We start from the raw sequence: 23,676 nt of genomic DNA on the forward strand, positions 1-23,676 counted from the left end.
TTATGTGATTCATCCCAATACTGGACACGCTAGCTGGGTTACAAGTGAATGTTTAAATTATGAGAATAATTGGCATTGTAGCTCACAAAATCTATGTTCTTGTTGCAAGAGGTATCAGTACTGAATCAATTCCCTACGCAGAAAGAACCCAAAATAACTGAAGTAATAACTTTGTTTTGTGGATGGGAATTATTAGTGCCTGTTGAGTGAGAGATACCTGAGGAACGGTGGGAAGCCACAGTTAAGGAGTGTTGAAAAGGACTTGCCTAAAAAAATGAGTAAAAAGGAGTGACAAGGGAAACAGAGGGCAAGCCTGGACTGAGCACTGTACTCACCACCGAGAAGATCACACGTACCTGCTGTGGGAAGCAACCCCACAGGCAGGGGAGGTGGGGGTATAAGCCATGCCAGACCTCTGTCATTCCTGTTTCTGTCTCTCATTTTTTGTCTTTTCCCTTCTGAGATACCAGCAAGATCGTGTCCCAAATGCTACAGAAAGTATTACATGGAAAGGAACCAAAGTTCCTTTTTGTTACACACACCCATGTCAACAGCCACAGACCCACCCAAATTGAGTACCTGCAGGCAAAATGGGGAAAAATATTGGATTACAAGGAATTTAGGGAAAAGTAGTAATACTTGGGGCATGGAATGTCCAAAAGGAGAGAGATGGATTTGTTTTACATTTGATCTTAGAGATATAGTCCAAGATTTGGTAAAAAGGCAATTAGTAAACAAAAAGGTGAAACCAGCACAGCAGTCTAGCTCTGTATTAACCCCAAATTATATACTGCATTGCATTATAGGACTCCAAGCAGTTATAGAGGAGATAACAAACAAAGCTGCTCAGGCACTGGAATTAATACTGAGTCAGCAAAGCCAAACTATAACTGCAGTGTATTAAAATAGGCTGGCTTTACGCTATTTATTGGCTAAAGAATGGGGTGTACAGATTGTTGAAAATAGATGGCAATGAGGGCGTCATCCTGGAAAAAACAAAGGATATCAGAAAAAAATTATGACCCTGGTATCAGTCCAAAAACAACCAAAGGGTAAATAATGTTAAAAACTAACAGGTGGGGTAATGTATTGAGAATGGGATGGTGGAAGAAATTAGGATTCTTCCTTTTATGTGTTACAAGTGTTTTGATATTTCTTCTTTGTTTAATCCCATGTTTTATTTGATTACCAACAGAGTCCAAAGAATGCAAGAGGATAAGAAATAATGCTCAAGCCAAAGGATTTATAAAGAATAAGAGGAGGGATTGTGGCAAATACATACTTAAAATTGGCTTTTCGCAAGTGTTACAATGAATACTATATGTGTCATGTTAGAAAGTTTATGCTGTTCCATAGGATCTCAATTCCATATAATCCCAGTCCTGTTTGTCCCAGTCCATAGGATCCCAGTTCCATATTTGATCCCAATCTCTAGCTGATCCCTGTCCCTATTTGATCCCAGTCCATATTTGATCCCAGTCCCTAGTTGATCCCAGTTCATATTTGATCCCAGTCCATATTTGATCCCAGTCCATATTTGATCTCAGTCCCCATTTTATCCCAGTCTATATTTGATCCCAGTCCATAGGATCCCAGTCCATATCTGATCCCAGTCCCAATTTTATCCCAGTCTATATTTGATCCCAGTCCATAGGATCCCAATCCACATCTGACCCCAGTCTCTATTTGAACACAGTCCGTAGTTGATCCAAGTCTCCAGTTGATCCAAGTCCATATGATCTCAGTCCCAATTTGATCCCAGTCTGTAGGATCCCAGTCCCTATTTTATCCGAGTCCCTTGTTGATACCAGTCCATAGGATCCCAGTCCATATTTGATCCTTGTCCGTATTTGATCCCAGTTCAGTTCATTCCAGTCTGTAGGGCCCCAGTCCCTAATTGATCCAAGTCCTTAGTTAATCCTAGACCACAGGATCTCAGTGCATATTTGATCCCAATTTCTGGTTGATCCCAGTCTATATGGCCCTGCACACATTCCAGAGGTCTGGAATTTCAGCTCCCAGCCAGGAAAAGACATTCCATTTGCCCTCGAAGGCAAAGCTCTTGAGAAGGGGCTGAAAGCCAAGTGGAGGAAAATCCTACAGAGACATTTCCCTGCTGGCCTCCATAACTTCAGCTCTTGAACTAAGAATTAAAATAATAATTGGGAAAAAAAATAATTAAAAAATCAGGGGTGGGTCATTGGGGGCAGAGGGGGCAATTAAATTAGAGGAGGATTCAATTAAATCAGGGAAGGATCTTTGGTGGTCCCTGAGGAAATTAAGTTGGGGGAGGGTCTTTGGAGGTCCCTGGCTCAAGGGAGACACGGAGAGAGAAACAGAGCAGGCAAAGAGAGGTGGGAGGGAAAGGAGGACACAAACACAATCAGCTGAGAAGGTGGTGCCCTGAAAAACAGAACTGCCATGGACTGGAGATGAACGGCAAAGAAATCACTAAGTCTGAAAGTTTTATTTGCTATCAAATACATCCCAGCCACCCAGCCCCACACAATCCCCATCCCACCGCTCCAAGTTGGAATCCCACTTCTCCCGTCTCCTCCCAAACCCATCTCACCCTGGCAGCTGTGGATTCGAGTGAGTTTGGTGTGGGATTAGTTTTTTTTTGAGGTGGGAACAAACAATTTGAGGTGGGATTGAGGCTCTGTGGGTTAAAATTCAGCTGTTTTCAGTGGGATGTGAGTGGTTTTAAGGTTAAACATCCATCCCTCTTGGCTTTTGGAGTACAGAGAGATTGAGAAGAGAAAAAAATTAAGGTCAACACAAAAGGAGAAGCAGCCAGGTGTGTTCCCAACATGGATGACAGGGAATGTGGGTCACCAGGGCTGTGCTCAATGTGGGTCCTCCAGTGGGGGATGGAGTTTAGCTCTTCTCGCACTCGGGGCACTCGCAGGGCTTCCCTTACCGGTGCCTCCGTTGGTGTCGGGTCAAGTGAGAGTTCCTTGAGAATCTCTTCCCACACTCCCCACACTCGTAGGGCCTCTCCCCAGAGTGGATGCGCCGGTGCCTGAGGAGGTGGGAGTTTCGCTTGAATCCCTTCCGGCAGTCGGGGCAGCAGAAGGGCCTCTCCTCTGTGTGAATCTGATAGTGCTTGAGGAGATCGGAGCTGGACTGAAACCCCTTCCCACACTTGGAACACTCATAGGGCCTTTCCCCAGTGTGGATCCTCTGGTGCTGGATCAGGCTGGAGCTGTGGCTGAAGCTCTTCCCACACTCAGAACACTCGTAGGGCCTCTCCCCAGTGTGGATCCTCTGGTGGATGATCAGGTGGGAGCTCTGTGAGAAGCTCTTCCCACACTCCCCACACTCGTAGGGCCTCTCCCCGGTGTGGATGCGCCGATGTCTGATGAGTTTTGAGTTTTCCCTGAATCCCTTCCCACAGTCGGGGCAGCAGAAGGGCCTCTCCTCTGTGTGAACCGGATAGTGCCGGAGGAGACAGGAGCTGGTCTGAAACCTCTTCCCACACTTGGAACACTCGTAGGGCCGTTCCCCAGTGTGGATTCTCTGGTGCTTGATCAGGCTGGAGCTCCGGCTGAAGCTCTTCCCACACTCCCCACACTCGTAGGGCCTCTCCCCACTGTGGGTCCTCTGGTGCAGAATCAGCTCAGACCTCCACGTGAAGCCCTTCCCACACTCCGAGCACTTGTGGGGCTTCTCCCCATCATGGAGCTGCTCAGGGACCCCCAGCTCCGAGCTCTGGTTCCATCTCCGGCCGCCTCCCCGGCCCAGGGTGGGTCTTTCCCCCTCAGATCCCCGCGATCTGCGTTTGCAGCCCCTCCTCGTGCGGGATCTCCGGGGCTTTTCCTCCCCGTCGGGTTCCTGTGCTGTGGAGCGGCTCAAAACGGCCTCTTCCACCAGGTTCTGCCGCGGGGATTTGTCCTCCCTGCTCTCCATCCTCAGCTCCTGCCCTGGGGGAGGAAGGACAAGGAGAGGCTCTTCCTCTTCCTCGTAGCCTCCCAGGGGCTGGGAATGGGAAATCCTGGTTTGGGGAAAACAAGGGATGAGCACGTTGAGTTTGAAGCTCCCTCTGTCCCAGTCCATCCCTAGAAGTCCCTGGCCACCTGGGCTCCATAAAAACCTCCCAAACACCGAGATCCAGCCCTGAAAAAGCCTCCCAGGAGTTCTCCGTCCCTGCTCCCTCCCCTTTGCTGTTCGGGGCTCCCCCCTGTCCCAGCTGCTGGGGTCACGCTTGGATTGGGGGTCCCCCTTCTCTTCGCTGCCCGCCCTCCCCAGGCTGCCGGGAGTCCCAGCAATCCCAAAAGCTCCCCCCTCTTGGCTCTCCCCATTCAGGGGTGCCGGGGCTGTTTGGGCTCCCGGGCTCCCTTCTCCCCTTCTTCCCTGCTCTGGGCTGCCGGGGCTCCAAGGAGTCCCCCCAAGGGGCCTTTTCTGCTCCGCTTCGCAGTTCTTCCTTCTCCAAACATCCCCCCAAAAAACCCAACCCAGGCACCCCCCAGGAGACCTGGCCCGAGCTCCCCCTCCCCGCTCACCTGCGGGATGGGGGGCGATGATCCCACAGGTGGGGGCTGCGAATTCAGGCAGGGCTGACCGCGCGCTTCTCTCTGCTCTGCTCCATCCGCCTTTCAACCTCCTCTTCCTCTTCCTGCCGCCCCTCCTCTTCCATCCCCCCTCCTCCTCCTCCTCCTCTTCGTTATCCCCACCTCTTTCTCCTGTTCCATCCCTCTCCTTCCATACCCCCTCCTCCTCCTCCTCCCCATCCCCACCTCTCGCTCCTCCTTCATCCCTGCCCTTCCCTCCCTCCTCCTCCTCCCCCAGCAGCAGCCACACCCTCGGTTCCCGTTCCCGCAGCCCCGGCAGCCCGCGGCAGGAGCGGGGATGGAGCCGGGACAGGTCGGGATGGGCAGCGCGGGGCTCTCGGCTGCTCCCAGCCGCTGTTCCCGGGGGGAACCCGGCCCGGGCCAAAGGAGAGGCAAACTGGGGAAACTGGGGGCTGCACATCCAAACTGGGGCTGCCTGGGGACCCTGCCTGGGCACTGCCGGCCCTTGGGGCTCCTCTCAGGAGATCAGGAGGGGGGAACACAGAGGGCTGGGGGATGCCAGGAGTGGCAGCACTGGGAAGGACTGCTTTGTACTGAGATTGTACTGGAATCATACTGGGAGCAGCTGGGCCCATGCCAGGGCAGACTGCAGTCACCCCGAGGGAGACTGGGATCGTACTGGGATCATACTGGCATAGAGTAGGAGCCTACAGGGGGCAACTGAGACCACGCTGGGGGCAAATGGGATATACTGGGAGTGACTGGGAGCAGCTGTGAGCAACTGGGATCATACTAGGAGCAACTGGGAGGAACTGGGAGTCACTGGGTGCCTGCTGGGGATGACTGGAAATGACTGGGCTTATACTGGGATCATACTGGAGGTGACTGGGATCATACTGGCAGTGAGTGCCACGACCCTGAGGCTGACTGGGAGTGGTTGTGAGCAAATGGAATCGCGCTGGAAGGAACTGGGAGTGAGTGGGAATGTGCTGGAAGGAACGGGGGGACACTGTGAGAGACTGGGAGGGACTGGGAGGGTGAAAGGGGCAACTGGAACCATGTGGAGCACAACTGGTTCATATTGGCACTGACTGGGAGCACACTGGCGTCATCTCTGGATCATACTGGGAGGGACTGGACTAATACTGGGAGTGTCTGAGAGTGACTGGGAACACACCATGCACAGCATCCCTGTACTGGGGGTGACTGGGAGCAACTTGGAGCACTCTGGGAGCAAATGGCATCATACTGGGATTGACTGGGTTGATGTAGCTGGAGTCAACTGGGACCATACTGTGGTGATTGGAAGTTACTGGGATTATACTGGGACCATACTGGGAGTGCTGGCATGTGACAAGGATCATACTGGAGGTTACTGGGCTCATACTGGTGATGAAAGGGAGCAACTGGGATCCCACTTTGGGCTACTGGGAGCAACTGAGAAAAACTGGGATCATGCTGCAAGCAAACTGGAGGAATTGGGAATGACTGGATGCAGGCTGGAGACAACTGGGACATACTGGGCATGACTGAGATCATACTGGGATAACAAGCACCTTCCTGGGATCACTGGGAGTGTCTGGGAATGACCACAGAGATGCTGAAGGCAACTGGGATTTACTGGGGATGTCTGTAACCTTACTGGGGTGACTGGGAACACACTGGGAACAACGGGGACCATGCTGGGGAGAACTGAGAGCGAGTGGAAGTGAGTGGGTCTACACCAGGGACAACTGGGCATGACTGGGACCATGCTGGGAGCAACTGGGATCATATGGGGAGTGATGGGGTTGATACAAGGGACAACTGGGGGCAACTGGGATCACACTGGGGAGAACAGGAAGCAACTGAAAGCATGCTGGGGGCAACTGGGATCCTACTGGATCTTACTTGGAGCAACTGGGATCAGGCTGGAAGCAATTGAGGACAACTGGAGTGACTGGGAACATGGTGGGAGCAACTGGGATACACTGGGAGAGACTGAAACCACAGTGGGGGTAAATGGGAACAACTGGAACCACAGTGGATGACAATGGGAGCAGCTGTGCCCATGCTGGATTCCTACTGGGATCCTACTGGAACTGGCTGGCATCATACTGGGAATGACTGGAAGTGTGCTGGCTGTGACTGGAACCATGCTGGAGGTGACAGGGAGTCATTCTGGGCAGGGCTGGAATCATACTGGGAGTGACTGGAACCATACTGGGGGGGACTGGGTGCAGCTGGGACCATCCTGGGAGCCACTGGGATTCCAGCAGGTGTGAATGGATCCTGGCTGGGGGTCACTGGGAGCTACTGGGCCCATGTTGGGAGGAAAATCTGGACACATTGGAAGCAACTGGGACCAACTGGAAGGTACTGGAACCGTGCTGAGGGGACTGAGACCACAAATGGGGAAACTGGGTTCATACTGGGAGCGACTGGGACCACACTTTGGGCAACTGCCAGAAACTGGGATCATGCTGGAAGCAACTGGGAGTAACTGGGAAAGACTGCGATCATTCTGAGGTCACCAGAACCTTACTGGGCCAACTGGAATATACTGGGAGTGTCTGTGACCATACTGGGGGGACTGGAACCACACTGGGAACAGCTGGGACCATGCTGGGGACAGCTGAGAGTGAGTGGGACCATGCTGAGAGGGACTGGGACTATTCTAGGGACACCTGGGATCATACTGGGAGGAACTGGGAAAAACTGCAACTATTCTGGCAGCAACTGGGATCATACTGGGATCACAGTGGGAGCAGCCGGGTCCATGCTGGGTGAGACTGGGAGGAGCCAGGTCCATGGAGGGTGACAGGAATCATACTGGGATTGACTGGGAGTGGCTGTGAGCAACTGGAATCATGCTGAAAGTAACTGGGAGGAAGTGGGAGGGACTGGGAGTATGCTGGGAGTGACTGGGATATACTGGGAGAGACTGGGAGTCATAGGGATCATACTGGTGGTTACTGGGGTCATGTTGGCATTGACAGGGAGCAGCTGGGATCACACTGGGGGGCACTGGCATCATACTGGGAGTGACTGGGATCATACTGGGATTACAGTGGGTGCCAAGGGACCCTGACTGGGGGTTACTGGGAGCTGCCAGGCCCATGCTGGGAGCCAAATGCACACACACTGAGAGCAACTGGGAGCAACTGGGAATGACAGGAGTCATGCAGGTGACAACTGGGATGTACTGGCAGTGACTGGGATAAAACTGGGGGCAGCTGAACCATGCTGAGGTAACTGGGAGTGCCTGGCAAAGACTCTGGGAATGTTCCAGGCAACTGGGATGTACTGGGAGTACCTGAGAACATGCATGTGGTGACTGGGACCACACTGGGAGCCACTGGGAATGTGCTGGGGGCAACTGGGACCATGCTGGGGGCAAGTGTGAGTGACTGGGGCCCTGCTGGGGGAGACTGGGATCATACTGGACTCATATTGGGATCATACTGGGAGTGACTGGGACTATACTAGGAGCAACTGGGAGAAGTGGGAACACACTGGAGAAAAGTGGGAGCAACTGGGACTTGCTGGGGGCAAATAGCGTCATAATGGGGAATGACTGAGAGTGACTGGGCTCATACTGGGAGAAACAGGGATCCTGCAGGGAGTGAGGGGAAGTGACCAGGGTGATACTGGGACTGACTGGGCTCATCCTGGGAGTGCCCAGGAAACTGGAAGCACACAGGGGTAGGAACTGGGCACCTGCTGGGAGCAGCCCCTGGCGGCCCCGGTACCCCCGAACCCCTTTCCCGGCCATGCCGCCCCTCCAGCCCCAGCACCCCCATTGCCGGGTGCCGGCACTGCCAGGGGTCCCCCCTCTCGGGGTCCCCGCTGGGGCTCCTGGGGCTCTCCTCTCTCTGCGCTCCCGCCCAGGGAAGCCGCGGCTCTCCCGGGGCTCCCCAAATCCGGGGTCCCCCCGCCGCTCCCGCCGCTCCCGCGCGGTCCCCACGCGGCCCCGGCAGAGCTCGGAGGGCCCGGCCGGGAAGCCCAACCCGCACCGCGGGGGGACCCGCATCCCCCCGGCCCCGCCGGGGCTCTGCCGCCACCCGCACCGGGACCCCCCAAAAACACCTCCCGGGGACCCCCGATGTCCCCCCGAGGGCAGCTGCGGCTCGGCCTTGGAGCCCCGCCAGCTCCAAACATCCCCCCCAAGACCCCAAACCCAGGGAGCCCCGGGATATTTGGGGCGAGCTCCCCCTCCCCGGGCACCTGCGGGATGGGGGCGACGCTCCCGGGGTGCTGCGAGTTCAGGCGGAGCCGGAGCCCCGCGGTTCATCCTCCCCGCTCCTCCTGCTGCTCCCGCTGCCGCTCCGCCTCTTCCTCCCTCCTCCTCCTCCTCCCCGCAGCCGCGGGAGGGGCGGGGATGGAGCCGGGACAGGTCGGAACGCAGAGAGGGGTGGGGGGATGCCAGGAGTGACTGGGCTGTACTGGGATCATACTGGGAGCAGCTCCTGGGTGGCTGATCCTACTGGGATCATACTGGGATCATACTGGGAGTGAGGAGGGGCAGCGCAGTGGCTCCAGCGCTGGGGCTGGGGGCGCTCCTGGCGGGCGAGGGGGGAGTGGGACCCCGGCACCGGGACCCTGAATCGCCATTGCCGGCACCGGGACACCCCCTGCTCCCCTTATCCTGCACAGGGACCCCCCTGAATCCCCCATTTCCGGACATCAGGGCCCTCTGCTCCCCTTTTCCCTGCTCCCAGCCTCTAGATTTCCCGTGTGCCTGATCCTGGAACGCCTTGGAACACCTTGGACCCCCATTCCTGCCTTTCCCAGCCCCCAGCCCCACCTTTGTGCAAAACCAGAGATCCTCTGAACTTCCCAAACACCCCGGGTGTCCCCACCCTGGTATCCCTTTTTGGGAAACCCTGGACTCCCCTTTCCTGGGCTCAAGGACCCCTGGAACTCCCTTCTACCTCTCCATCCCTGATCCCCCAATTCCGTGACCGTGAGACCCCCCTGCACCTTCATTCCTGAGAACCAAGACACCCTTTTACCCCTTTGCCCGGCACTGAGACCCCTTTGCACCCCCTTATCCGGCACCAACACAACCTGTTCCCATCCCACACCTCTCCCAACCCCCAGCCCCACCCTTTTCCCTGACCTGGGACCCCTGGGCCCCCATTCCTGCCTTTCCCAGCTCCCAGCTCCTCCTTTCCTCACACTCAGGAGCCCTGGCACCCCCTTTCCTGGGCACAGGATTCCCTGGACACCCCATCCCAGCTCTCCCAGCCCCTGCACCCCCTTTCCTTGGCTCTCAGCCCCTGAACCTCCTTCCCAGCTCTGCCATCTCTTCATGTCCCCCCTTTTCCTTGGCCTGTGGACCCCCCTGGATCCCCAAACTCTCAGCCCCCTCAGCTCCCCCAAATCTCCATGTCCCCCCAGTTTTCCACTCCCTGCAGTTCCTGGAAGTGGTGCTGTCAGAGCCCGGCCCGGGGGTCCCACAGTCCTTGATTGTGGGGGACGTGGACGGGACCCTCTGCGAGCGCTGCGGCAGCGAGCGGGGCCGGATGGAGGCACAGACACCGGGGATGGGGACGGGAGCTGAGCTGGGATATTGGGACAGCCAGAGCTGGGATATTGGGATAGCCAGAGCTGGGATATTGGGATAGCCAGAGCTGGGATATTGGGATAACCAGAGCTGGGATATTGGGATAGCCAGAGCTGGGACATTGGGATAGCCAGAGCTGGGATATTGGGATAGCCAGAGCTGGGATATTGGGATAGCCAGAGCTGGGACATTGGGATAGCCAGAGCTGGGATATTGGGATAGCCAGAGCTGGGATATTGGGATAGCCAGAGCTGGGACATTGGGATAGCCAGAGCTGGGATATTGGGATAGCCAGAGCTGGGATATTGGGATAGCCAGAGCTGGGACATTGGGATAGCCAGAGCTGGGATATTGGGATAGCCAGAGCTGGGACATTGGGATAGCCAGAGCTGGGATATTGGGACAGCCAGAACTGGGATATTGGGACAGCCAGAACTGGGATATTGGGACAGCCAGAGCTGGGATATTGGGACAGCCAGAGCTGGGATATTGGGACAGCCAGAGCTGGGATATTGGGACAGCCAGAGCTGGGATATTGGGACAGCCAGAGCTGGGATATTGGGACAGCCAGAACTGGGATATTGGGATACCCAGAGCTGGGACATTGGGGTAGCCAGAGCTGGGATATTGGGATAGCCAGAGCTGGGACATTGGGACAGCCAGACCCAGCTCAAGGACAGGAACTGGCCCGTGGCTGACAGTGACCTGGAGATGGGGCCGGTACAACCAGAGCAGGGGCAGTGGGGGGAGCCGGGGCTGGGCTGGGATCTGTGGGAATGGAGGACTCTGAGGGGCTGGGATGGGATCTCTGGGGATGGGGGGGATCTGTGGGGCTGGGATGGGAATCCAGGGAGCTCCAAGGGACTCCCTGGGGCTGGGACATGTCTCCATGGGTCTGTTCTCTTCTCATTCCCAGGTCTCCACACAGTGCAGGGGGTTTCCAGCTGTGACCTCCTGTCCAATGGAGCATCCATGGATCCCACCAGTACGGCTATGAGGGCTGGGATTTCATCTCTTTCCTGCTGGGATTCGGGAGCTTTGCAGTGTCCAGCGGTGCTCTCTGGATATCCCAGAGGTGCTGGGAATCCAGAGGGATCATGGTGGAGCAGATGAAGCATTACCTGGGCCACACCTGTGTGGAAAGGCCCCCAAAATACATCAGATATGGTCGGGAGGCTCTGGAGCACAAAGGTGGGTGTGGGAAGGGAAGGGCAATTCCTATGGGAATGGAGGATTCAGGAATGGGGGACTTGGGAATGCAGGAATTGCCATGGAATTTCCATGGCCAGATCTCAGTCTCATCCCAGTCAAGTGAGAATTCCATGGATGGACCTCCCCCTTAACCCACTGCCATGGGAATTCCATGGGGAAATGATTGGAATTGATGACCAATCCAGTGAGAGCAGTGCAATGAGAAGTAATCCCTGCTGGGATTCCATGGGACATTGATCCCAATCCTTTGCCCAGGCCGGCTCTGCTGTGCCCGTGGCAGCACCAGGGGAGTGCCCTGTCCCTGCCCTGAGCCCAGCACGAGCCTTTCCTTGGGTGTTCCATGCCCTGCCCGGGGCAGGAGGGCACTGCTGGAGCGGCTTTGGTGGCCCTGGGCACCCGGCTGGGCTGCAGCCACTGCAGGGGCTCCTGGGGAATGTTCCAGAGCAGAGCTGAAAGAAAACAACAGTTTCTGGAGGGGATTCTGCCCCTGGGCCTGTGCTGGGAGCCCAAGGGCAACAGCCCAAAGTGCTGGGGCTCATTGTCCCTCAGCCAGGCTGTGTTCCCTGGCTGTGCCCTGTTCCTCAGCTGTCCCCTGTCCCTCAGCTCTGTGGGGCCAGGGGTGGCAGCAGGACCTGGGGCAGCCCTGGGGGAGAACAACCCTGAGCCCCAGCTGGGCCAGTTCCCCCAGCTCCCCCCAGGCCACTCCCAGCATGGGCCCTGTGGCTCCCAGTCACCCTCAGTATGGTCCCACTCACTTCCAGTTACACTCAGTGTGATCCCAGTATCATCCTGGTCACTCCCTGTGTGATCCCAGCATGATCCCAGCATGTTCCCAGGTGCTCCTATTCACCCCTATAATAGTTCCAGGCACTCCCAGTATGGTTCCAGTCCTTCCCAGTATGATCCCAGTATGAACCCAGTCACTCTCATTACAGTACCATTTGCCCCCAGTAAGGTCCCAGTCACTCCAAGTCACCCAGTATGATTCCAGTCACTCCCAGTAGGATTCCAGTCACTCCCAGATAGTCCCAGTATTATTCCAGTAACTTCCTTTATGGTTCCTCTGTGATCCCAGTCACTCCAGGTTAATGCAGCCTGGGGTCCCAGGGGTCCATCTGACCCCCGGGCAGCCGCTGCCGTGGGTGTCCGGATAGCGCTGCGCTGTCAGGCTCAGCCTGTCTGGGTCCCTCGGCTCAGCTCCCAGCCACAGGCAACTTAGCGAGCACCTCTGGAGTGATTTCAGCTCTGTGAGTTCAGTTCTCGGTGATTTCGCTCTGTGCTCACAAGTGCCTCTGGCAGACACACAGGGACAGAGAGAGGAAAAGGCTGTATGTGGTTCCACAGCGATGTCCTTTATTGCCAGCTCCTCTGAAGGGATGCAGTGACAGTTCTGCCAAACTGGGCAGAAATGGGTGTTTATATGGGGTACTGGGGTGTTGGAAATTGTCCAGTTGCCAGGGCTGAGGAGAATACACCAATAGCCTTACAGAGAGATAAGAAGGCTCTGAATGCAGAAGAGGGGCTTCTTTGGTCCAGTCACCGTGACTTAGGCATTTCTTATCTTAGGTGAGTGACCGCCAGGGAGGCCTTGCAGGGCCTCTGACTGCTGCAGTGACACTGCAGAACCTCATGGAACCGCGGGTCAGTTGTGACAATGTGGGTCCAAGGACACCACGGTGACACTACAGAACCACAGGGAACCAAGGGTCCATGGTGACCTTGTGCAGCCGCAGTGTCACAGAGGAGCCGCTGTGACACAGCGAGGGCACACGGAGCCCAGGGGCCATTGTGACACATCAGGACTTTGTGGAACCACGAAGCCATTGTGACACTGCAAGGCCTCATGGAAGCACGGGGCCATTGTGACACTGCAGAAGCAAGGGGAGCATTGTGACACTCCAGGGCCTGATGGAGCCAAGGAGACCATTGTGACACTGTGGGGTCCCACGGAACCAAGGGAACATGGAACAGGTCTGGCTGGTTGGGCTTCTTGGGGACCACCTTACCACCTTGGCATGTCAAGAGCTGCTTCTCATCTGCCCCTGAAGCCCTGGGACTCTGGGCTTTCCTTCCTATGGGAGAGAACTGTCCTTCTCCTCCAGGAGCCTATGGCCAAAACTGGGATTTCTTCTCCAAATTTCCTTATATAAAAGGATTGTTTCCAGATGAAATCTGCCAGGAGAGACAGGTCTGACTACCTTGACCACCCAAGGGTCACCTCTCATCTGCCTTTGAAACACTGGGACCGTGTGCTTTTCTTTCTTATGAGAAAAAAACCATCCATCTCCACCAGGCACCCATGGCCAAAACTGAGGATCTGCCTCCGGAATTCCCTATATCCAAGGATAGCTCCCAGACAGAAGCTGCCAGGACTGACAAGTCTGGCTGGCCTTGGCTTCCTGAGGGCTGGCATTCATGTGCCTCTGAAACACCACGGCTCTGTGCTTTTCTTCCTAATGTAAATAATTCTTCCTCTCCAGGAACCCACAGCCAAAATTGAGATTCCACCTCCAAAATGCCCTGTGTCCAAGGATAGCCCCTAGATAAAAAGTATCAGGAGAGACAGGCCTGGCTGGCTTGGCCTAAGGGTGGCCACCTCTCATCTTCTTCCAGAACACTTGGATTTTGTGTTTTTCATTTCTATAGGGAAAAACCATCCATCCTGACCAGGCACCCGTGACCAAAACTGGGATTCCACCTCCAAAACTCTGTACATCCAAGGATTGCTCCCAAGTGAAAGCTGCCAGGACAGACAGGTCTGGCTGCCCTTGGCCTCTTGAGAGCTGCCTCTCACCTGCCCTAAAAACACTGGGGCTCTGTGCCTTCCTTCAAATGGAAGCGAACCTTCTTTCTTCTCAAGGGGTCCATGGTCAAAATTGAAATTCCTTCTCCCAAATTCCATATGATAAAAGCTGCCAGGACAAACAGGTCTGGTTGGTTCAGCCTCTCAGGAGCCACCTCTCTCCTCTTCTGTTTTGAAACACGGGGTCTGTGCTTTCCTTCCTATGGAAAAGTACCATCCTTCTCATGTACACAGAAATGGCTGAAATTGGGGTTCCACCTCCAAAATTCCCTATATCCAAGGGTTGCTGCCAGCCAAAATCTGCCAGTACCATCAAGCCTGGCTGGCCTTGGCCTCTGGTGGCTGCCCCTGCCACACTGGGGCTCGGTTCTTCCCTTCCCATGGAGATCACTGTGACACTGTGGGCACCTCATGGAACCAAGGGGATCATTGTGGCACCACTGGAGCCCATGGAACCAAGGGGCCATGGTGACACCGCGGGGCTTCATGGACCCAGAGACCATTATGACTCTGTGGGGCCTGATGGAACCATGGAGACCATTCCGACCCTTCAGGGCCTGGTGTCACCAAGGGGGCATTGTGACACCTCAGGGCCTCCTGGAAGCCAGGGACCATTGGGACACTGTGGGGCCCCATGGAACTGAGGGAACACGGAACAGGTCTGGCTGGCTTGGCCTCCCAGGGGCCACCTGACAGGTCTGGCTGATGTTGGAATGTCAAGGGCTGCTCTCATCAGCTCCTGGAGCACTGGGGGTCCGTGCTTTCCTTGCTATGGAAAAGAACTCTCATTCTTCTCCAGGCACACATGGCCAGAATTCAGATTTCACCTCCAAATTTCCTTTTATCCAGGGATTTGCTCCCATAGGAATATTGCCATGAGAAGTCTGGCTGGCAATGGTTTCATGAGGGTGACCTCTCATCTGTCCCCAAAACACTGGGGAAGGCTCCGTGCTTTCCTTCCTATGGGAAAGAACTTTCCAGCTTCTCCTAGTGCCCATGGCTGAGATTGGGGTTCTACCTCCAAAATTCCCTATATCCGAAGGCTGGTCCCAGAAAAATCTGCCATTACTGACAATTCTGGCTGGCCTTGGCCTAGTGAGGCTCTCACCTCCCTTCAGAACACTGGGGCTCTGGGCTTTCCTTCCTATGGAAAAGAACTGTCCTTCTTGTCCAGGTGCCTATGGCCGGAATTGGGGTTCCACCTCCAACATTGCCCGTTGTGACAGACTGGAGGAGATTGTTGGCTGGAAACATTTCATGTGTGGGGGAGGAAGGGGCAGGTCCAGCCTTGCCCTGCCCTGGAACCCCAGCCCTGTCCTGCCCTGGAACCCCAATCCCCCCAGAGCCTCTATCCCAGCCCAGCAGTGTCTGCCAGGCCCTGGCACAGCACAGGCAATGCTCCACAGCCACCTCTGGAGCCCCAGCCCAGCTCCTGAGTGACCAAATGACCCCAAGTTCCAGCTGGGGAAGGGCCCAGGAACACCAAGGGGTATTTAAGGCTGACCACAAGGCAAGCACACAACTTGACTCTACTCCACTTGGAATTTCCATCTGAACACTGCTGGAATCCAGGAGGTGGTAGCTCTCTGTGTGCTTCTCTATATCTTATTTTTCTTCTTTTTCTGTGTCTACTTCTATTTTTGTCCTCCTGCAAATTTTGATTAACCTTAAATTGAAGAGGCTTGGAGTTTGTGAGGTTGAATGGGGAAAGTAATGCTTTGAGAAGTGTTTTTTGTTGACTGAATATCAACTTAAACCCTTTGCCAAAGTTTCTCTGATTTCCTAAAGTTCCCAGTAATGGCTGCTATGTTGTTTGGAGCTCCTGAGAATCTCTTGTTGGTATTTCTCCAGTGCATCCAATTCAGAGGACAGAACCAATTGTAATTCCTTTTAAATGTCCCATTGAGAGAGTTTTTTAGGGGATGGGGGTCAGGGCTTGTGTGTCCTGCTTGGCACAGCCCAGGCAGGGCTTTCACAGCCCCATCCCACACTCCATTTCCCAGCTGGAGCCGCTGGTGCCTCTGAGTTCTGCTGCCCCAGCCCCAGGGCCGCTCTCCTTGTCTGCCCATTCCCCCAGGGTCTCTGGGCAGGGATGGCCTCAGTGGGGGCTGCTGACATCCTCAGCAACTTGGAGGCTGCTGCTGAATTTTACTGCTCCAGAGGCTTCTTCAGCCTTCAGCTCTTCAGTGCAGGAATTCAGTGCCCCAGGGCTCATTAACATTCAGAACACCTTAACAAGCCAAGCCCTGGGAATCATTTAAGTTTTCAAATCTCTTGTGGTTGATTACACTATATTTAAAAGGACAGTGAGAAATGATTTCTTCAGGTCCTGTTTAGTTTTTTTTACTCCTAATAAATTGATGTGTGAAATCTCCAGTTGACACTGAATCCAAGTGCCTCCTCATGCAGTTGGAATAGATACGAAAATCAAGACCCTTTGTGGCTGACAATCCATCGGACTCTGTCCCTACCCCCACCCCACCATTTCCCCCATCCAAGCCCTGGCACTCAGAGCAGCCTTGTGCAAATCTGAGCTCCCTCCAGCCCAGGCTGCACCTGCGGGTTTCAGCTCCTTGGCTCCATCTCCCACCTGCTTTCCTTGGAGAAGGACCTGCCCCAGACACAGAGGGATGTTCATTTATTGCCAGCCAACAAAGCCAAGGGAAGGCACAGCTCCATCAAATGCAAAAGCCATTCCTCTGCTGGATATTAAATCCACTTTGCACAGCAGACAGTCTCAGAGCAATGGAAACACCTTCTGTGCCCAGCACAGATCCCAAGGTCCCCCCAAACTCTCCCTGCCCCGATTCTGCCCAGATTTGCTCTTTGCACACACAAGTCACAGGCTGAAGGCAGGAGCTCCCACCGTGCCCAGAGGGAGGAAAAGAGGGAAAGTGGATGAAGAACTCTCCTGTGCAGAGCCAAGGTCCAAGTGCCCCTGCAGTGGGAACCACAACTCATCAGGTTTGTATCCTTTGGGCTCAGGGACTGGTGACACTCAGAGGCACAGAGAGGTTTCTTGCCAACAAACACAAGTTGAACATTTGAACAGTTTAAAAACAATCAAAGCTCTTCCCTCAACTCTCTGTGATGTCCCAGCAGCATCTGACATGTCCCCCATGCCCAAGGGATTTCTGCACAGGAACAGCTTTGGACAAAGACATAAAAGGTAACTCTGGCATAAATATAAATATAAGTACGGTGTTGATTAATTATATATGTATTTCAACTTCAGAAAGATTGGGCTACTACATAAAGCTCAAAGCACGTTTTAGACAGAGACATAAGAAAGTGAAATTCTGCGATGTAAATATTAGTAAGGTGTTGACGAATGTGATATTTATTTGAACTTTGGAAAGATTGGACAACTTCCTTAAGCTAAAAGCATGAAACCAATCAGTTGAGAGTCACTTGAGTGACCAGACAGCACCTAGAGGAGGAAATCTGGGAGCAACAGGAAGGACATTGATCCAGCTGGTCTAGTGAAGAGATGTCTTTAGACATGGCCATTTCAACAGGAGAGCTGGAAACACCTGAAGGAGGAGGGAGAGGAAATAATAAACAGAATATTGGTGACACAAGTAGAAGGCAAGGTCAGTATTTCTCCTCCTGCCTCCAAGAAATTTCTGTTCCTGGAGGGAAAATTTTGCCATTTCTTCAAAGTACTCAAGTGACCCAGATAATAAAAATGTCCTTGTATAATATGAACTGCACAAATATTAAAGCCTGTGCCCCTTTCCAGGCAGACATCAGCTGTGTGCCCAGGAACAGGCAGTGCCACTTGTGCCCTGAGGTTCCGAGCTGGGATTGGATCTCTCAGAGAGGAGCTGAGGGAGAGCAGAGCACCTTGCAAGCTGCAGGTCCCTGCCAGCCCCGCAGGGCTCCTGTGCCATCAACATCTGCTCTGCTCCAGTCTGGAACAGGGCCCAGCACGGTGCCGGGACCATCAGAGAGCTGAGGTGTGTGCTGGAATTCCATGCCCTCCCCATGGCGCAGCAGCCCTGCATTTCCCTGCTCCAGCCTTGGTCTCCAGCACAGCCATGGAGGCTCTTTGGGCTCCTGAGTGTTCCTGCAGCCCCCAAGGGCAGCTGAGCTCTGCGTTTGGCACAGGCAGCCCTGGCCAGCGCAGGCCATGCTCAGCAATTCCTTGTCTGTGCCCGGCCTTGCTGCCAGCCCCAGCTCAGCAGCCAGGGCTGCCAAGGGCTGGCACAGACAGAGGCTGGTGCTGACAAATGTCCTGGGCCCCTCCCTGCTCTGTCCATGCCCCAAGGGCACAGAGCAGCCTCCTCTCTCGGGCTCTTGCCTGTTTTCAATGCCTTGCCCAGGTGCTGGCCCTGCCCCACAAGGCCTGGGCTGAGTCCTGCCCCTGCACACTCCGCCAGGCTGAGATGGACACTGATGGTTTCTGTGCCAGGCTCTCCCAGCCCAGCCCAGCTCCCTGCAAGCTCTGCCAGCTGCCCTGAGCTCTGGGCAGCACCAAGGGCCTCTCCCCAGCACAGCCCAGCCGGCTCTGGCCCCACAGCTCTGCTCAGGCCAGGCTGCTCTGGGCACTGCCCCACGGCCTCAGCCCCTGCCAAGGGCACAGCAGCAGCTGCAGCTCAGCCAGGACTCAGCCCCACCATGGGGGAAGGGGCTTGGCCAAGGCCAAAGGAGCTCCCTGGCTGCCCTGCTCCCCTCTGGCTGAGGTGCTGAGAGCTCTGCAGCCCCTCCTGCCATCCCATCTGCCCAGGCCAGCACAAGAGCCCCGGCCTTGGGGCCCTGCAGAGCTGCTCCTGCTCCAGGCCCAGGCCCATCCCAGAGCTGGGGCAGCCACAAAGCTGTGCCCATTTCTGCTCATTGCTGCTCTGATGGGCATGGATCCTCAGCCCCTTGGGGGTTGCTGGTGAATTTTACTGCTCCACAGTCCTCTTCTTTCTTGAAGTCTTTACTTCAGGAATTCAGTGACAAAAGCTCATAAACATTTGTTCAAAAGTCCCAAAATACGAAAGCCCACAGGAATAATTAAAATTTTCAATTCTTCTGTGGTTCATGAGACAGATTTCAGAAGTATGTTCAAAGTGAATATACTGTATTGAAAACAATTAAGAGCAAAGTGTTTTGTCCGGTTTTCTTTTCCCGTGTATAGATTGATATCAACAATGTCCAATTGATATTGATCCCCAGAACCTCCTTATGCAGTCTGAATAGATATGACAATCAAGAACCTTCGTGTTTGACAATCATTAATGCTTTGTCCCCACCCCCTGCCCACCAAGTCCCTCATCCAACCCCTGGCACTCCTATGGATCAGGAATGGTGTGGGCAGCAGGATCAGGGCAGTGATTCTTCCCCTGTGCTCAGCGCTGGTTGGGCAGCACCTCGAGTGCTGTGTCCAGTTCTGGGCCCCCCATTTTAGGAGGAACATGGAGGGGCTGGAGCATGTCTAGAGAAGGGGAACAAGGCTGGTGAGGGGTCTGGAGCACAAGTCCTGTGAGGAGCGGCTGAGGGAGCTGGGGTTGTTGATCCTGGAGAAGAGGATGCTCAGGGGAGACCTCATCACTCTCTACAACTCCCTGACTGGTGGGTGCAGCCACGTGGGAGTCAGGCTCTTTTCCAAGGGAACACTGACAGGACAAGAGGACACAGTCTTCAGCTGCACCACGGGACCTTTAGGCTGGACATCAGGAAATAATCTTCACACAAAGGGTGATTGGGCATTGGAATGGGCTGCCCAGGGAGGTGGGGCAGTCACTGTCCCTGGAAGTGTTAAGGAAAGACTGGATGTGGCACTCAGTGCCATGGTTGGGGTGACAAGGTGCTGTTGGGTCCCAGGTTGGACTTGATGCTCTCCAAGGTCTTTGCCAGCCTGGTTGATTCTCTGATGATTGTGACACTGCAGGGCCCTGGGGAAGCAAGGGGCCATTGTGGCACTGCAGGGCCTGGTGGCACTCAGAGGACCATGGTGACACTGTGTACGACATGGCGCCACAGAGCCAAGGGGCCATTGTGACACTGTGGGGCTGAATGGAAGCAAGGAGGGCATTGTGACAGTCGGGGTCCTGGTGGGACCACAGAGCCCACTGTGACCCTGCAAGGCCTTGTGGGACCATGCAGAGCTTTGTGACAGAGCAGGACCTTGTGTCAAGATGGGTCCATTGTGACACTGCAGGGCCCCATGGAACCAAGGGGCCAATGCTGCTCCTCAGAGACTTGTGGAATGAAGGAAACATGTTTGACACCGTGGTGGCCCTTGGGCACAAGAGGCCATTGTGACACTGTGGGACAAAGGAGAGCATTGCTGCCCTGCCAGACCTCATGGAACCAAGGACCCATTGTGACACTGCAGGGCCTTGGGGACCACGGTGACATTGTGACACTGCCTGGCACAAGGATCCAAGGGACTTTGTGACACCAAGGGGTCCCATGGAACCAAAGGGACATTGTGACACTGCCCCATGGAGTCATGGAGACCACTGGGACACTCTGGGGCCTCATGGAACCGTGGTGACACCAAGTTGTCTGGGAGGGTTGATCTGCTGGAGAGTAGGAGGGCTCTGCACAGGGACTGGACAGGCTGGATCCAGGGCCCAAACCCAACAAGGTGAGGTTTAACAAGTCCAAGTGCCGGGTCCTGCACTTTGGCCACAACAACCCCTGCAGTGCTACAGGCTGGGGACAGAGGGGCTGGACAGCAGCCAGGCAGAAAGGGACCTGCAGGGACTGATGGACAGCAGGCTGGACATGAGCCAGCCGTGTGCCCAGGTGGCCAAGAAGGCCAATGGCTCCTGGCCTGGATCAGGAATGGGGTGGCCAGCAGGAGCAGGGCAGTGATTCTTCCCCTGTGCTGAGCGCTGGTTGGGCAGCACCTCGAGTGCTGTGTCCAGTTCTGGGCACCCAATTTAGGAGAGACATGGAGGGGCTGGAGCGTGTCCAGAGAAGGGCAACAAGGCTGGTGAGGTGTGTGGAGCACAAGTCCTGTGAGGAGTGGCTGAAGGAGCTGGGGTTGTTTATCTTGGAGAAGAGGAGGCTCAGGGGAGACAAGGCAGTGTCAGGGCACAGGTTGGACTTGATGATCTCCAAGGTCTTCTCCAACCTTGCTGATTCTGTGATTCTCTGAATCCACCCTTGGAGCAGTTGCAGGAGGAGCCCTGGGCCTCCTCTTCAGAAGCTCCAGCAGCCCAGGTCCCTCAGCTTCTCCTCACAGCCCCAAAGCCCATCCTGTCAGTCCTGCAGAGCCTCTGCAGCTCCTTGCCCAGAACAGGGAGCCCCACAGCCAGACAAGGGAGCAGCACCAGGCACTGCAGGAGCCTGCAGACAATTCCTGCAGCATTTGTGAGATGATCCTGCTGCCCAAGGGACGTTCCCATGGTGCCAAGTCAGGAACTGCAATGGGGAGTGGAGGCCAGAGAGGAAAGGGCAAACAGGGATGGGCTGTGTGAAGGGGAGGGAACAGGGCTGGGCAAGGGAAAGAAATCTGTAACAGGAAGAGTAAAGAAAGCAAAGGTGAAGCAGAGGAAATGCTCAGGGCAGTTTGGGGGTGGCTGCCAGGCAGCCCTGGCTCTGAGCAGCAGTGTCTGCAGTGGGACAGGAAACTCCCAGCTGATGGGAACAAACTTTCTGGCTGACTGCAGAGGCCAGGACAAAGCTGAGTGGTTTCCCTGGTGTCCCCCAGCCCTTCCTGGCCCCAGGGGCTGATGGCATTTGTGCTCCACCAGGTTCATGTCCCCACAGCACCAGCACAGGGGTGTTCCTGCCTGCTGTGTGCAGTGCAAACAGGGGCTGCTGAGCCAGTGCTGCCGTGTCTGTGCCTGCAAGGATGCAGCACCTCTGTGAGCTGGGGGAGAGGCCAGGGCTGCAGAGGGGGGATGTTGTTGGCAGCTCCATGAGGACGCTCTGGGACGCTGCCCTGGGCTGTCCAGCGCACTGGGGATGGATCAGCCCCTGCTCTGCTGCTCCTTCCCGTCTCCCCCAGGGCCCTTGCAGAGCACCAGCCGTGCTGTTTGCCCCCAGCCTGCCCACGGCCAGCCTGGGGCTGCTCACGGGGGTTTCTGTGCTGAGCATTGGCCTGGCCGTGTTCTTGAGAGAGCCTGGGCAAGGAGCCTGGAGCCCCCAGGGCCTGGCCTGAGGTGTCAGCGCTGCCCCAGCAGTGCCCATGGCCTGTCCCTGCTGCAGCCCCGGCACTGCCACCCCCAGGACTGTGCCCGGCCCCGAGAGCACTCAGGCCCTGCAGCAACACCAGGGCCACCAGGGCAGCGGGGCAGGGCCACGGGAGCAGCACTGGCAGCACCAAGTGCTGCTGCTCCTGGGCACAGCTGCTGTGCCAGCACTGATCTGCCCCAGCTCTGCACACAGACATTGCTGCTGCAGCTCCAGAGAAGGCAACAAAAGGGCATCTCTGCAGAAAACTTCGCTGGGAGTTCCTTTAGTTCCTTTAAAGTCACTGAGAGCGCAGCCCCTCATTGACAGAGTCTGTGGGCACAGGGAAGGTGGAGACAAACAAAAGAGAAATGGCACAAACAGTGTGATCAATTGTGGAGAGTATCAATAAAATGAAAAAAAAAATTAAAATTACAACCAAACCAACAATAAGTATCAAATGTGACTTTTATTGCAAGTAATTTACAGAAATTGGCCAGCAGTTTAATGTCCTTGAAAGCATCCAGTCATCAGTCTCCACACTGCAGCCTTGAGCTCCTGGTTCCTCAGGCTGTAGATGAGGGGGTTCAGGGCTGGAGGCACCACCGAGTACAGAACTGACAGGGCCAGATCCAGGGATGGGGAGGACATCGAGGGGGGCTTCAGGTAAGCAAATACTGCAGTGCTGAGGAATAGAGAGAGCACAGCCAAGTGAGGGAGGAAGGTGGAAAAGGCTTTGTGCCGTCCCTGCTCAGAGGGGATCCTCAGCACAGCCCTGAAGATCTGCACATAGGAGAAAACTATGAACACAAAACAACACAACGATAAACTGACAGTAAACACAAGAACCCAATGTTCCCTGAGGTAGGATTTGGAGCAGGAGAGTTTGAGGATCTGTGGGATATCACAGAAGAACTGTCCCACGGCATTGCCATGGCACAGGGGCAGAGAAAACGTATTGGCTGTGAGCAGTAGTGAATACAAAAATCCACTGGCGCAGGCAGCTGCTGCCATGTGGGCACAAGCTCTGCTGCCCAGGAGGGTCCCGTAGTGCAGGGGTTTGCAGATGGACACGTAGCGGTCGTAGCACATGACAGTCAGGAGGGAAAGCTCTGCTGAGATGAAGAACATGAAGAAAAAGAGCTGAGCAGCACATCCTGTGTAGGAGATGGTGCTGGTGTCCCAGAGGGAATTGTGCATGGCTTTGGGGACAGTGGTGCAGATGGAGCCCAGGTCGCTGAGGGCCAGGTTGAGCAGGAAGAAGAACATGGGCGTGTGCAGGTGGTGGCCGCAGGCTACGGCGCTGATGATGAGGCCGTTGCCCAGGAGGGCAGCCAGGGAGATGCCCAGGAAGAGGCAGAAGTGCAGGAGCTGCAGCTGCCGCGTGTCTGCCAGTGCCAGCAGGAGGAAGTGGCTGATGGAGCTGCTGTTGGACATTTGCTGTGGCTGCACATGGGCACCTGGTCATGGAGAAAGGACAGTGAAGA

At 55.3% G+C, this 23,676-nt stretch overlaps 2 protein-coding genes across 2 annotated transcripts in view; both read right to left on the reverse strand.

Annotated features, from left to right (window-relative positions):
* LOC140680999 (uncharacterized) overlaps positions 1-23,676 on the reverse strand; it is a 206,132-nt gene that overhangs the window by 88,222 nt on the left and 94,234 nt on the right. The window contains exon 6 of the mRNA XM_072919905.1: positions 3,080-3,676. Within this exon, the coding sequence (XP_072776006.1) occupies positions 3,080-3,676 (597 nt within the window). The remainder of the gene's footprint in view (positions 1-3,079; positions 3,677-23,676) is intronic.
* On the reverse strand, positions 17,430-23,660 carry LOC140680888 (olfactory receptor 14J1-like). Its single transcript, XM_072919788.1, has 2 exons — positions 22,731-23,660; positions 17,430-17,683 (listed from the first exon to the last, which is right to left on the reverse strand). Exons 1-2 carry the CDS (start codon positions 23,624-23,626, stop codon positions 17,554-17,556), a joined length of 1,026 nt encoding a protein of 341 aa, XP_072775889.1. The 5' UTR covers positions 23,627-23,660; the 3' UTR covers positions 17,430-17,553.

Source organism: Taeniopygia guttata, chromosome 30 (genome assembly GCF_048771995.1).
Source record: "Taeniopygia guttata chromosome 30, bTaeGut7.mat, whole genome shotgun sequence".
NCBI classification, from domain to species: domain Eukaryota; kingdom Metazoa; phylum Chordata; class Aves; order Passeriformes; family Estrildidae; genus Taeniopygia; species Taeniopygia guttata.

Excerpts from the sequence above, each read along its gene's own strand:
- LOC140680888 (XM_072919788.1), bottom strand. The coding sequence starts at position 23,626 with ATGTCCAACAGCAGCTCCATCAGCCACTTCCTCCTGCTGGCACTGGCA. Across the intron at positions 17,684-22,730 it reads CAGGAGCTCAAGGCTGCAGT|GAGGAGAAATACTGACCTTG; the intron begins GTGGAGACTGAT and ends TCTTGGAGGCAG.